A 15,510-nucleotide genomic window follows, 5' to 3' on the forward strand; every position below is an offset into this window, starting at 1 on the left:
TGAGCAACTCTAAGCACTTCCTGGATGTCCTCACTATAACTTATGTGTGACTCAAAGGCTAGCTTCTTGCCTTTCCCTTGATAAGAGATAAGGTGGCACTTACTAAAAGCTATGATTATCTTGATGTGTGGTAAACGCAAGTGTGCCCTTGTACTTCATAATCAATGTGGCATTTGGTTGCATGCTTGAAAGTTCTTCCAAGTAGGACTTCCTTTCCCACATCATCTCGATTCAAAAGCACGTAGAAAAAAAAAGAAAAAGCACAGAACCACATAACAGCCTCCAAGGGCACTAAAGCCAAACATCAGAGGGATCCATCAAGAAGGAAGATGAGACTAAGGGCTTTGACTAAAAATGTTGATGGAGAGTTAGTATAAAGCCACGAGGCTCCCAAAGCCTAGTGTGTAATCAAGGGTATTATGTGGGAGATTGATAGATTTCATTATCTAAACCACCCATATAACCAACCCTGTTGACCATGGTTAAATTCCATCCAAATCAAGGAAAAAGAAAATGATGCCTTAACATAGAACAAAACCTACAGAGGAAACAATTGTGGAGTCAAAACTAAACAAATTATAGGTTGAAAAGTCGATTCCTACCTATGAAGAGAAGGCACTAGAGCCTAGAACTACTAAAGTGCAACAACATAATGCGATTCCCACAAGAGAAATCAATTATATATGAGAAACATTACCTGAAAAGGAGGAAATGAAAGAGCAAAATTTTGTGATGCTGCATCTAAGAAAGAGAGAGAGAGAATCAATAGAACAAATATGTGCAAACAAGCAACATCTCAAGGTGGTTGAACTTTTTGGCTTTTTGGATCTTTTCCAGTTAAACTAAATCCTTACGCACTTCCTTCCTTAGGTGAACTTATGGATACTTTAGCCCTTATGAAAACTTTAGAACTTGGCTATCTTTGAAACTATTGCTTTTGATGGCTACCCTTATTTTGATTTCACAGCCCCATCACTTTCCAATAGTCTTGTCGCTTAAGGATTGGATAGGTATGAGTAATGATGTTTTCCGGGAGTGTTTCTTTGAGCTTAATTGGTTGCACTCACTCAAGAGTGTTCAACCTATATGCACATTGGTAATCTACAATATTTTGACATAGAAAAGACACTCATATAACCCATGAGAGTTCTAGTTTCTTGTGTTAATTTACCTACTGATGCATGCTACATGCAAATAGAGGGACATGAATAAACAATGTCATTTTTAAGAGTGCACATCCTTAGAACCATGCCACTACTATGTGAGAGTTCATATGCAATCCTTCATTTCAATTTTTTCACAAATAACATGTCATCTCTGGCAAAAATATTCTACAATATCACAAGAAATATGGCTATTAACATTTAATTGAGCTAAAATTCCAACTCTTGGTTAAAAAAATTAACAAGCCTTTTATCATTATAACGCACATTAACATGAGTATATTTATGTCAATCCAACTTGTTCTATAGCCTCACTACACAATTAACATTATCAACTAGTATTGGATCATTCCTAACGATAAATCTTATCTTGTCTTGCTTCAAGCTTTTGAGACCTCAATATAGAGTCCAACTTTGACAAAAAATTTATTATGCCTTGCTCCTAGCTTTTGATATATTGATTCTACTTTAGTCATGCTTATGACCCATGAGTTATCTTCTTGCTGACCAAAATGACCATTGTGATTTCTTTAAAAGCAATAACTCTCATTGAACAATAAGGACCTTTCCTATTCTCCACCTTCACATTTAATAAGTTCTTGTAGAGTGGATTGTTGAGAATGCAAGGGTAGATGAGGGTTCACTAAATCCATTTAGGATTCACTAGAACCTTAGTTCAAAGCATGCTAGCACGCTAAACAAATGATGCAAGCATCGAAGTGATTAATTAAGAATTTGTTTGAATACGATTCAATCAATCTAAAGGAGGTGTATCCCCCTACTTAAGGAGGTGGAATGAGATTGTGGGCTATCCTTTGGGAACCATAAAAGTCGTGAAATTCAAACCATAACCCATCATGTACACAAAGGATATGATATATGCCAACAATAAGCCATATGATAATAAGTAAAATGTTAATGCATCAAAGTACACTAATCATGAAAGCTTGCCTTGTAATGAAGCCAAGTGCCAATATCAAATATATGCAGCATTCCTTATATGGCCCAATCAAAAATGTATACAAAAGTCAATGTCCAAACTTTATGTTTGCCAAGGAGCCATTGAGCCAAGGTATTATGGTATCAAAAGGCAATGTACCTTAACGAATCCATGTCAATATCATGCTTCTAAGGTGTATTATTACACAACAAAGAGAACAAGTTTGTAAAACCAATCCCAATGCAAATTAAGCATAAGCCAAAGCCAAAATGTGAGAGAAAAGGTAGAGCTATGAACAAAGGCTAAAGCTGCAAAGTAAATAATGTAGAATTTAGTCGAAGACCACAAAGATTAAGGCTAACAAAGCAAAGTCCAAAGTTCCAAGTAAACTAAGAACATGAACTGTTTATTGAATCAAGAAGCTTTAAAAATTATACTTATTCCAAATTAAAAATTATACACAGTGTACTACCCATACAAGGACTCTAGAGAAGACAAATACGCCATAAGTCCAAGTTCTATTCTATTACAAATTTCTATAGATATTGAGCTAGTTGCTTAAAATGAAGCAAATTGAATTAGTTTGTATACATCTAGTATGAGCTTGCATATGACCTTATAAAATGTTTGCACATGATTTGCACCAAGTAAGACAATATATTACATAACTAGTCCAATTGTATGGCATTTAAAAACCAAATAATCTTGAAGCATCTTGGATTAACGTTTTTGACATTGATCGGATGTGCAAATTGTGTCAACCTGCAACAACCCCAAATTAACAAGAATTAATAAGTCACATTAAACTTCTTATGCAGCATATGATCATAAAGATGCATACAAAAATATAAAGTAGAACTTCTATCAAAGAATAAATTCACAAAGTGTGGGCAAGCTTACTCTTTTTCTTCTTTCTTCCAATATTTGGACCAAAGGAGGACGTCCTGAAATCCAATCCTTTGATTAGACAACTCCTAGTAAAAACCACCTTTGAGTGAAAGGTGAAATCTTGTAAGCCATTAAATTTTCAGGGCTACTTTTGAAGAAATCAAAGTTCTAAAGAAAGAGAGAGAAGAGCAACTAGAACCATGAAGTAAATTGAGTGTTGTGACTACCTTTAACTACTATAGATAGTACAATTACAATTACACTTCCGGAATCCTTGAAATAATTCTAGTCAGAGAAATTTGTGGGATTTAGCTTTTTTCATATGCTAACAATTGAAGGTGTGAGCATTCTTTTGATTTTTGATTTTGTTAAAGAGATCTGTATTAAGGCCAAGTGCTATTTGCCATCAGCCCCTGCCAAGTGCTATTTGCATGCCCAACTCAAAAGGACACAAACCTATTTGCTTTATCTTAGTGCAAGAGTGGTGGGCACTCTGTATTTGTAAAGCTATCAGCATCCCATGATGCTCGGGTGTGTAACCACTCTAGACAAATCCAATCCCTCACAAAGGTTATAGACACACACAAAGTCCCCTTTGAAAGCGTTCTGTTTTGCTTCTACAACTGTCAAGCCCTCTCCTTTCCATGTGTGAACACTGTTGACCAAATGCATGTGCGCGTTATCATGGATTTGGTCTTCCAAATCTGGCCAGCAATAACACACGGAGTTCTTTTGCCAAAATAAACAAGGAATGCATGTGATGGGGGGTAACTTTGAGTTCCTGACAAGAAGAACCTTCGAATTCATGCACAAAGTAAGCAAGCGAAGGGAGTCCAATAACAAGAATCAATGGCCCTTCTATCAATCAATGTCAACATAAAAGATGATTCTTTCATTTAACAGAAAGACAGAGCTCTGCAGTCCCATACTTATTGGTTGCAAACAACCAGCAGATATGCTGTGCAATGTGCCAGAGAATCCTGGAAAGGGAACAACCTTCTCCTAGTCCTTCTATTTGTCTAGAGATCATTCACACTTTCAAACATGAGTTGGAATGCATGCAGAGTGCCCTGCAACTAAGCAGCCTAGATCCAATGGAAAAGATTCCTACTCCAATTAGTGTTTGAAGGGAGCTCCTAAGGTCCATTACTCTAACTGGGACTTGAGAGTGCAGCTGCCATGGCTGCTTTTGTTTTTATATATAGTTGTAGTTTAATCCAAAAAATGCCTCTCTGCAATCAGAAAAAGACAAGGAAGCCCTTATACTGATTACAATTCCATAACATGGAAAGTGTATGATTACAACAATTACGATGTCCCAAACCAACCGCCACCCTAGTTCTCTCATGTCCCTCATCCTACATCCTGCCATCTCTTTCATCTCATAATGTCAAGAAAGCACTATAAAATCTGAACCTACAGGGAAAAACTTCAATATGATCACACAATGTCCTTGCCTGATTCTTGCACCCTTTTCAGTTATGCTATATGCTAAGTTGCCCCAAATGATTATGATTGGGCACAGGATGACTGGAAATGGATTTGTGTGAATTTGCACAAATTGGTAAAACAATCATGCTTTGAGGTGGGATACACATTGAACCACATTTCCACTTTTACAGCTGTCTTGTAGAAGGGCAGGACACCAGAATATTGCCAGTTTAGATGGAGACTAATTATCAGATGGTAGTGTGGAGGTTTGTGCTACAGAATATGTCTTATGGCATTTGAGTTACCAGGTATATAGCACTTGTAAGCAGTTATCATATTATGTATTAGAAACAAATGAAGCTCCATTCTAACAGAGAGAAAGAAACCTGTGATAGGCAGCCGATATCTAGCCCATATTGAGTAAACCATATCTGCAATTCTTGCAATCTGCAAAAGAGAGGTCACAATTTCCATCAAATTGATGTTCCATTCACTGTTCAGTTTGGGTAGAAATATCATACTTTCATAGTTATCATTCTTTTCTAGCACATTGGTACCCAATACAAGAGACACAAGAACCTCTATTTTGAATGATAATAACTTGTTGCATTAATACTTATCATATGCATTGAACTATTCTGAAGCTCAGAAGACTTCCTGTTCGATGATTGTGAAATAGTAACCTCTATTTTGAGAGAGAGTAATGTAGTGCATCGACACTTATCATCTGCATTGAACTAATCTTGAGTTCAGAAGACTTACTGGTTTGATAGTTGTGAAAGAGTATACCCATCCTAAGCCAACCTCTTCATACAACCTCTTGAATGCCTGTGCACAAAATGAAAACAAGATCTTGTCATGATTGAAAAATAAAACCTTTTAAATACACTCATGAACTCATCTCTAAGACTAAAGAACTTGAAAATCAAAACCTTAAGGTACACTCCTAATGCCATCTACAAAACAATAAAACTGCATCAGATAGAATTAATAGCCACCCAAAAAGCATTTGAGCTGTGTTAAGCATATCTCAAGTGTGTGATAAAAAAGGACTCAAAGTGACCTATGGATTTGCCGAAAGAACTTTCTGAATACTAGTGCCCTGCATAGAAAGCGAGCCTCACAAGAAAGAACATTGTGGATACTAGTGCCTTGCATACAAAAGGAGCCACAAGATGGAGGGCACCTCTGCTTCACCCCATTGATACAGCTGATTTCATGTTACAAGCCCCAAGGTGTGTAACTCTCCCTCTTGCCGACTCATAAACTGTCAATACTCCCCTGCCCAATTCATGCAAAGCTTTGTGAAGATGAGCACATGGAACAGTTAGAAGACCCAAAAGTTTTCATATAGTCAATAAAATAGCAAGATACCTTATTCTCGTAAGTAATAGAGACAAAATTGGAGGACCCTTCAGAGCTTAACCTTTGGTCTAGATTTCCACAAGCATGCCTTTGATCACTTCCATAGATCTACTATCATATGCAGGTCTTTGATCACTTCCATAATCTAACATCCATCCTACATGAAGCTGCACTTGCTACATTTCTACAATCTTATAAAGACTTTAATTTACTGCCTTCAACGCAATAGTTGGTATGCTCAAGAATACAGTTTCGGAGAGAAGTGGGAAAAACAAGTTACAAACAACAAAAAGAGTATCTCAATGCATGACTCAAAAAAGGAAGAAAGCTTTCTTCGTCAAGAAAGAATATGACTTGTACCAGCTTTTCCTAGGTGGGGACAAAGATGCTCAAAGACTCATACTTGCATTCCTATAAATGACCCTCAAATTGGCAAGTGAAACCAAGCTTCCTTCTCGGATAGGGTGGTAAATAACCTGATTTTACACAGCAAGCATAAAATTCACATAAATTGAAAAATGCAAATGTTACCACTTTAATCTTTGACAATGGACAACCTGTTGGCTCCAAAACTGGCATCCCTTCGGGTATTTCTTTAACTTTTATTGCAAATGGATGGAGTACAACTAAGATCCTCTGACCTCCTCTACTAATCCAAATGCCACTTGCTAATAAAACTGACCAGTAAGCCTCCAAACCAATTTGCCCCTTGGTATCCTCAGGGATTTGGCCTTCACCCTACTCCTTGAAAGACAAATTCAGCCTAACTGGCCTATTGAATCCCCTTGAAATTCCTCAATTTCAACTACTGGAACTCAAGTCCTAGGCTCTCAATTTTGAGCACGCATCCCAAGGTGCCTTTAAAACCCTAATTTCTACTATAGATTAGGGTTTATAGCAAAGATTGACTAAAATCTCTTCCTTGATGGCTCAAACTACTGAAAAATGTTGAGATAACTTGAGAGATGGCTGCGGGATGAGAGAGACTACTATAGAGAGAAATTTCATAGTTTCATAGCACGTTGGAAAGCTACTGCTGCCCTGTTCAAACAGCCATGGACCACCAGAAAGACTGATGTCTCCTCTTGTATGCTGTCATTTGTACCAAAAGGACCTTGGGCTGTTGTCATCTGCTCTTGGAGGGCTCCAAATTGCTATCACATGTTGTAGGGCTGATCCCTAGTGGTTGCAAATCACATCAATAGCCTCTCCTTGCTCTCTAATAGCCTCCTTCTCTCTCACAATGGTTGAAATAGACTTTTACTAACCCCTAAAAACGTTTTTTCCACTTACATGGGTAGGTTTTGCCAAGTGGTAGCCTTCTAAACTAATCCCATTTTTCAACATATCTAACTTATTAAATTAATTTTCAAAATATTAATTCTAAATATTGATTCAATAATTATTCTGGTACTCAAAAAATTAATTTCAACAACCAAAATTTAAATTGGCTAGGCTACTTTTTCTTCCAAGTATTGTAGAGCAATTATTAATCCTTAGATAGACATTAATTAATTAAGTAATGCCTAGTCTCTAATGTCACGACTGATATTAATGGTCAATAAATTGGTCCAGACCTAAATCTAACAACATCGAGTACCACCTAGTACTTGTCAAGCATAACTTACTACAAATTTTGCCTTTAGCACCAACTAATATCTCAGGGACATGGGTTCCACATTGTGAAATAATTGACTTGCACCTCAAATGTGCGCGTCACATTTAGACATTTAATTAAGTTTCAATCAAATGTTAAGCAAAGCAATAAAATTTCACATCCTCGAGACAAAACACCCCCTTGAAATCTCTGCAATCGTCCTCAGTTGCACTACATTGTTGTCACATTAATGTCACAATTGTGCTAGAGGAAAAGCATACTACATTGGAATTTCTATAAGGTATCACAGTCACAACATTAGTCACTATTATCCAACCATGCCATATGCCCCACACCTACTGAATATTTCCAACCAACATATACATAAAATAAAACTAAAGAGGACAATCAAGCTCCCAACCAACATGCTGCTGCCCTCATCCCCGTGCCCCGTCGCACTACGCCGTCTCCTCACTATCGCGTTGCCCCCCCCCCCCCCCCGCTTATCGTCAACGCTGCGGCACCACATTACGCTTCTCCCGCCTCGCCATGACATCACGTTGCCCCCTCCCCCCCCCCCCCCCCCCCCGCCCCCCGCCCTGTGAACCCCGCCCTAGGCACAATTCTCCCTACCTCCTTCGCGGATGCTGTGACAGCTGCAGGAGTCCCCAAGGTACAGATGGCCGTGAAAGACACTAAGTATACCCAAGTTCCTAGAGATAAGAGACTGGAGGTCACTCTTTTAGGCAATAGGTCATTGTGGCTGGGCAACCAGGGCAGTGCCTGCATTGCTATAACTTTGGGCATCAGGCAGTTGGATGTACGCACTTCGGAGCCAAGGCAGCTCCGTCGACAGGCCCACATGTGGATGCTGACGGCTTCACATGGATCCAGAGACGACACAGAGGGAGACGGCAGGGGGGGCGCAACCAGCTCCGCAGACACAACCTCGTCAGCAAGGAGGAGGAGGGCGAGCGACGCCCCCTCGGCAGAGCACTCTGCAGCCCACCCCACCTGGCAAGGCTGCAGTTCCCCCACATCCACCACCTGCACCATAGACTACCGCACCGGAGAGCCCACATCCCCCACACCCACCCTCCCCCACCTCCCATGCCTCCCCCACTAACCCGAGTCCCCCCTCCCCCCCACCCGCCATGCACCTCCGACCATCCCACCATCCCTCGATCTTCTCCCCCCCCCCCACCACCTCCCCTGTCGAACACCACCCCCACCCCCCAATCCGCCCCCGGTTCTAGTGATCTCCCCCAGAACCACCTCCCCTCCTCCCACAAGAGATGATGAGCCACAAGCGCCTATATCCTCGCACCAACAGTTCTCCCCCTCCCATACAGCCACCAGCTCATTTGCCCTGCCGCCCGTCACACTTTCCCGAGACAGACACAGCTGTTGCCACAGGAGTTCTTCCGCAATGGCCCATGGTCCTACCTGAGAGTTGCAGAGCGCGGAGAGTTCCCACTACCTCTAGAGGTGGGGATCTTCGTGGTTCGTAAGTCAAGGAGGAGCAAGCTCCATCTACTAACATCACCGGATGGACCAAACTACGCCTTCTTCTTTCAGTCCTCCCACTCAGGGGTTTGGACAACGACACAGATAGAGGAGTTAAAGAGTCAGGTGGAGGACCACATCTCCCAGTGGATGGGAGATTAAGGACTAGCACTGTTCGCACAGCAATGGCCTGGCTGCATGATGGACATTAACTGGGGGGTAGTGCTGAGGTCCCGCACTTGAGCGTCATTTTTCGAGCCCCTCCACAATGGAAAGCTCCACGGGATGTGATCGAGTGGCCCCTGGCACAAGCGGCCCGTTTCTACCAGTGCACAAAGTCACGACTCTCAGCATGGCTAATTGACACATTGATAGTACCACCTAGAGCATCTATTACCCCTATGGTCCGGCCGAGGGCCACCATGGGGGATTGGAGTTTTCCATCTAGACCTGCGGCAAAGCACACTTACATGCCTCATAGTTTCTCCTCCTTATCAACAGCTTCCACACCGAATAGATGCCTATTCGGTCAATCACAGGTTTTCCCATGAGCTTATACCTTGCATCATGGAATGTGAACAGTCTCCACTACAGTGGGACACGTGGTTCTAGGAAGTTGATTGTTCGGCAGGAGTTGCAGCCTGCCCTTGCCAGACGGATCGATATCCTACTTCTACAGGAGCACAAGCTCACGCCCACCCAAGCCTAGCGGGTAGGAAAGGTACTCCCGGGCAGCTCCCGCACTTACAAGGAGCACGACATAGGTGCCCATGGCAAGAGTGGAGGCGTATGCACCTCTATCGGCCCAAGTCTCACCGCCTCTGTATGAGACCACGGGACACAAGTGGCAGGGAGGGTTTTATGGATCAGACTAGGCATTGGGGACTCGTGCCTGGGAGTCCTCAATGTCTATGCCCCTACGGAGGTTAGGACACGCAGTAGGTTCTGGGTGGAGATCACGGAGTTTCCCAGAGGTGGACTCCTGGATCATTGGAGGAGACTTCAACAACTTGGAGGCATTGGAGGACCAACAGGGCAGAGGAATACCAAGGCATGGCCGGGGAGGAGCAAGAGGCATGGGAGGTATTTCTAGTGGCAATAGGTGCACGCAATGCTTGGAGAGACCCTGCCTTCCACAAGAGGGAGAGGTCACTGGACTTCTTCGAGGGATTCAGGTGGCTAGGTGGAGTCCTGCTAGAGCGGTTGGACAGATTTTATGTGGGAGAGTAGGGAGGCTCTCGTGGAGGCCAGATAGGGCAGTTGGCGAGCACCACGTTGTCCGATCACTGCCCGGTTCTCCTCGCACAAGACCCCCCAGCATCTGCCCTAGACACACAATCTTGTCGAATCCCTAACTCGATCTATAGGAGGGAGGAGATGACGAGACAAATAGAGCAGCTTTGGACTAGGTAATGGGCAAGAGGGATCGGATCATAGAGGAGGTTGCAGAGGTCCTAGCTGAATCGAGCAGAATCTGCCAAGAGGCAGCCATACAGGCCAGGCAGCAAAGCTAGGAAGAGGAGAGAGCACTCCGACGGGACCTTGCAGCCATGCAGAGATTACTACAGGAGGCACCCAAGGATCCCACCCTCCACGCACAGGAGGTGCGAGCGCAAGCAGCCATTGCGGGCCTAAAGGACAAGCGCTCACAGTTCTCTTTCCGCAACTCAGCAGCTTTCTGGGTGCAGAAGGGGGATACGATGTGCAAGGAGTTCTTCTAGGTGCACCACCCTTCCACCTTAGGAGAGCAGATACGCAGCCTCCGAGATCAGTATGGGAGGACTCGCTCTAGCCCAGACGAGGTGATAGAGATTGCCACTGACTGGGGACAACCTCAGCTAGAGGACAACGATGTAGGCAGCAGGTCTGGGATCACATCTCGTCCCTCGTCACAGAGGAGATGGGACGCTCCCTCCTAGCCCCCTTCACAGAGAAGGAACTAGAAGAGGCTTTCCATACACACGACGGGCAGAAATGCCCGGGAGAGGATAGCCTCTCCATGGCCTTCTTTACTACCTACAGGAAGTGGTGAAGGACCCCCTCCTGAAGGCCTTCCAGGAGATTTTCACTTCAAGACAAATGCCAGGGAGCCTTTTGGCAAGCCTCATCAATCTTCTCCCCAAAGGGGGAGATCGATTGGAGCTTTCCCAGTGGAGACCGATCACCTTATTGTGGCCTATAAGGCATTGGCAAAGATGATTGGTAGGTGACTACGCCCCGTGCTGCCAGATATCATCCATGACACACAAACAAGCTTTGTCCAAGATGGAAGCATCTTGGACAATGTATTTACCTTCTTTGAGGCGACAGAGTGGGCTCAGCACAGTGGGCAGAGACTAGCCGTACTTCTCTTGGATTTCCAGAAAGCTTATGATAAGGTGGACTGGGATTTCCTAGAGGGCACCATGGCGAGGTTGGGTTTCCCACAGGCTTGGATTCACGGGGTCTCTGCACTTTACAAATCGGCCACCAGCAGGGTTCTCATAGGCGGTAGGCGTGGGAAGGAGTTTCGGCCGGAGAGATCGGTCCAGCAGGGCTGCCCCCTAGCCCCGTACCTGTTCCTACTCTAGATAAATGTATAATGATAGGGAATTCTGGCCACAGGCCACCCTTAAATAGAAAGATAAACATTTAATCATATTTTGAAACACTTAAATACTACAAATCGCCTTTTAAAGTATATGAGCATCAAATTAATTTGAATCAATTAGCAAATATATCTTGGTAACAATGATATACAAGAGGTTGGTTACGTCTCTCCCTTTTAAAATCCTTCTTATCCTCAAGACGTTACTTGAAGTATTTCTAATCCTACAGCTTCTTCATAAGTTACAAGTATTTTTGGATAGTCTTTAAAATACTCTTCTAATATTCATTTAAAATCTATATAAGAGTAATTTTTAAATTTTAAAAACAATTTCTAAAAATGTTTATTTCTTATTTTCTAAACATGTAAGAGAGAGTTTGCTCTAGTAAAGTATTTTCTTCTGTTCATCTACTTTAGGTGGATCCTCTGCGACAAGTTCCAATGGTGGAGAGCAATCATAAAGCTTGACAAGATGGATATGAAAAGCATAATGAATTCTCCAATGCTCTAGAAGTTGTAACCTATAACAAACATCATTAATCTTTTCAGTGACTTGAAATAGCCCATAATTTCTTGCTACAAGCTTAGTGACTTGGGATAAAGGCTTATTAGAGCTTCTTAAACAAGCTTTGTCAAATTTCAATCACACCCAATCTCCTTCTTGTAAATATACTGTTTTCTTTTATTTTTCTTGAGATCTTTGGATAGCTCGTCTAAGTTGGATAAAAGTTGTATCCATATCACACATGAACTGATCGGCATGAAATATCTCCCCCTTTGTTTTGATAATAGGTAATAAGAGTAGTTTTCCATATATCATGTCAAATGGTACTTTACCTGTAGACGTATGAACTGTGTTGTTATAAGCATATTCTACTAAAGGTAAATACTTTTTTCATTGTTGGTTAGCTTCATGGCAATAGCACTTCAGTATATCCAATATTGTGAGATTAGCCAACTCACTTTACCATCTGTTTGAGGATGATAAGAAAAAGAAAATCTAGGCTTTATACCCAAATTTTCAAAAAGAGCTCACGAAGAGAGACTAGTGGTTTGTAAATCTCTATCAACGTTCTTGACCAGAATGAAATGAGCTTGCTTGCTAAAACTATTAATAATAGTCCAGATGTCATCATTACCGTTTGCTAATTTTAACAAGCCCAAACTAAAATCCATAGCAATGCTTTCCCAAGGTTGGCTTAAAATTAGTAATGGTTGCAAAAGCCCTATAGGCTTTTGGCAATCAAACTTAATCTTTTGGCATACAAGACATTCTTTGACAAATTGTTCAATATCTCCTTAAAGACTTTGGCTAAAAGAAATATATTTTATGTGCCTTGGTTGTCACCAAAATACCATAATGAGCCATGCAAGGAGCTCCATGATATTCTTCCATTAGTTTAGGCTTGAAATCTTTCATAATGCATAACTTATTCTCCATTAAAAAAATGTATAACTTATTATCCATCAAAGAAATCCATCTTTGCTAACATAACAGTTTACCATTTTACCAAGTTGCAAACTCTCCAAATGATTTTAAAGTCTTCATCAAAAGCACACATGTCTCTCATGTCAGAGTGCAGCGGTGCGGAAGCGTAGGACTGAGAGAGAGAGAACGCAGAGAGAAAAGGGAGAGAGAGACAGTGTACAATGAAGATCTGCTGTATAAAGAATGCTGAATACAAAGATATACACGGGCGCAGTGCGCTGGGCTGCGTGTCTCCACCTCGACGATGCGACCTGCTGTCCACCTCGAAGTCTGCTGCAGTCTGCACTGTCTGCTGTCTGAAATCTGTAAACAGAGACAGAAATCTGCACGGCACCGGTCTGTAATCTGCGACAGAGAAGAATGTGTAGACTGCTGGAAACGTCGGCAATAAATAGGCGAAAAACCACCTAGAACGGGGCGCCAAAATAGGGCGCAGCCTGGAATAAATCTGCAGCAGACAGTCGGACTGCCACGTGGCAGTCCGACTGCTGCAGGTCCGACTGCAGCAGTCCGACTGGACTGCACCAGGCTGAAACCTGCCTGGCTGTGATCTCTAATCTCTCTAACACCCCCTCTCAGAGCTTGGGCAGGGCAGAAGCCTGAGGGATCTGGAATGTTGCCGAAGTAGAGCCTGAGGAAGCGGCTTTGTAAACAAATCCGCAAGATTGTCCTCCGTCTTGCAATACTCCACAGTGATGGTCTCATCCAGAAGCTTTTCTCGGATGAAGTGGTACTGGATCTCAATGTGCTTCGTCCGGGCATGAAAAACAGGGTTCCTTGCCAAGGCAATGCAACTCTCATTGTCACATCGCAGCAATGTAGGACGAGTCTGGGGGCACCCAAGCTCCTCCAACAATCTCCGAAGCCACACAACCTCGCATGTGGTGGAAGATGCGGCCCGATACTCCGCCTCAGTAGACGAAAGGGCTACCGTGGGCTGCTTCTTGCTACTCCATGAAATAACACCTGCACCCAAAGTAAAGCAGTAACCTGTTGTAGACCGCCTGTGGTCCACGTCACCAGCCCAATCCGAGTCGCTCCAACCTGCAAGTACAAGATCTGACCCATCTGTCCCTGCGGGGTAATGAATCCCCAAATCAGACGTCCCCCTGAGATACCGAAGTATCCTCTGAGCAGCCTGCCAATGCACCGTCTTAGGTTCACTCATGAACCCTGCCAAGAGCCCAACAGCAAAACATAGATCAACCCTGGTGTTGAGAAGCCAAATCAAAGACCCTATCAACTGTCGATAGCGGGAAGCATCCGCCAAAGGAGAAGCTGAGTGGGAAGTGGCCTTCCAGTTCGGATCCATAGGAGTAGAGAGGGCCCGACAATCTTCCATCTCAAAAGACACCAAGAGCTCCTGTACATATCTCTGTTGGGAGAGAAAAATCCCCCTCTGAGACTGATAAATCTCATGTCCTAAAAAGAAATGGAGTAGCCCCAAATCCGTCATCTCGAACGTCCGATGTAAAGCTGACTTTGTCTCCTGGACCTGCTGTGCATCATCACCTGTGACAATCAAATCATCAACATATAATACAAACAGCACACAACCTTCCCCGGAAGTGTGAACATACAGCTGCGGATCGGCCTTGGACCGCCGATATCCCAACTGAGTCTGGAGGAACGAATCAATCTTCTCGTTCCAAGCTCGCGGGGCCTGCTTGAGACCATACAGGGCCTTCTTCAACCTGTAGACTTTCCCATCTGAAGAACCAAAGCCAGGAGGCTGCTCAACGTAGATCTCCTCCTTCAAATCACCATTCAGGAAGGCCGACTTCACATCCAGCTGATAAACAGGCCATCTCCTATGGCCAGCCAAAGCAAGAACAGCTCTAATGGTTGCCATACGAGCTGTAGGGGCAAAGGCGCTGGGCAAAACCCTTAGCAACAAGGCGAGCCTTGTGCTTATCCAAAGTACCATCACTGAGATATTTGGTCTTGAAGACCCACTTGACTCCAATCACCTTCTTCTTCGGGGGGCGTGGCACAAGTGACCAAGTGCCATTCCTCTCAATAGCCTCCAACTCAGCTTCCATAGCTTTCTTCCATGGGGCGGACTGTAAAGCCTCCTTCACAGAGGTGGGCTCTCGATTCTGCATAACTCGGGACATCAAACAATAATTGGAGCAAACAAGCTCCGAAGAATGCGCCTGGTGCCTCCGTGACCGCCGCGGACCATCCTGCGGTCCCCACTCCTCAGGAACCCCCTCGATCCCTGAATCACGGAGTGTGTCACGGGCCCAGCGAGGAGGAGGCCGAACCTCCCCTCGTCGTTCTCCATCAGTAGAAGACTCTGGAATGTCCACCGGTGGTAACTCCTCAGAAGGATCCGGTGGAACAGTAGACTCTGTGTCAGAAACAGAATCATAATCAAACGGCACAGGCTCCAGTGGAACTGTAGAAGGAGCCAAACTCTCCCCTGGATCTCCAAGAACGGGATGCTCCTCACCCGTTGAAGAAGCCGGAACCTCCACAAACCGCACATCACGGCTAGTATATACATCCCGCTTGACGGGATCATACAGTCGGTAGCCTTGG

At 43.6% G+C, this 15,510-nt stretch overlaps 1 protein-coding gene across 6 annotated transcripts in view; it reads right to left on the bottom strand.

The window, feature by feature from the left end:
• Window positions 1-2,589: 2,589 nt before the first annotated feature.
• Window positions 2,590-15,510, bottom strand: part of LOC148010646 (Putative thiol-disulfide oxidoreductase DCC) — a 44,653-nt gene continuing 31,732 nt past the window's right edge. The window contains exons 4-7 of one of the 6 annotated variants that reach the window (XM_087671902.1): window positions 5,185-5,250; window positions 4,809-4,869; window positions 3,004-3,047; window positions 2,590-2,865 (exon numbers count right to left, since the gene is read on the bottom strand). In XM_087671902.1, the coding sequence (XP_087528028.1) occupies window positions 2,824-2,865; window positions 3,004-3,047; window positions 4,809-4,869; window positions 5,185-5,250 (213 nt within the window). In that variant the 3' untranslated portion in view covers window positions 2,590-2,823. The other 5 variants (XM_087671904.1, XM_087671899.1, XM_087671901.1 and 2 more) reach the window with 5 other exon arrangements.

The sequence above is a fragment of the Lygodium microphyllum genome, chromosome 29 (genome assembly GCF_053477565.2).
Source record: "Lygodium microphyllum isolate KBCC chromosome 29, Lygodium_microphyllum_v1.1.10, whole genome shotgun sequence".
Taxonomy (NCBI): Eukaryota; Viridiplantae; Streptophyta; class Polypodiopsida; order Schizaeales; family Lygodiaceae; genus Lygodium; species Lygodium microphyllum.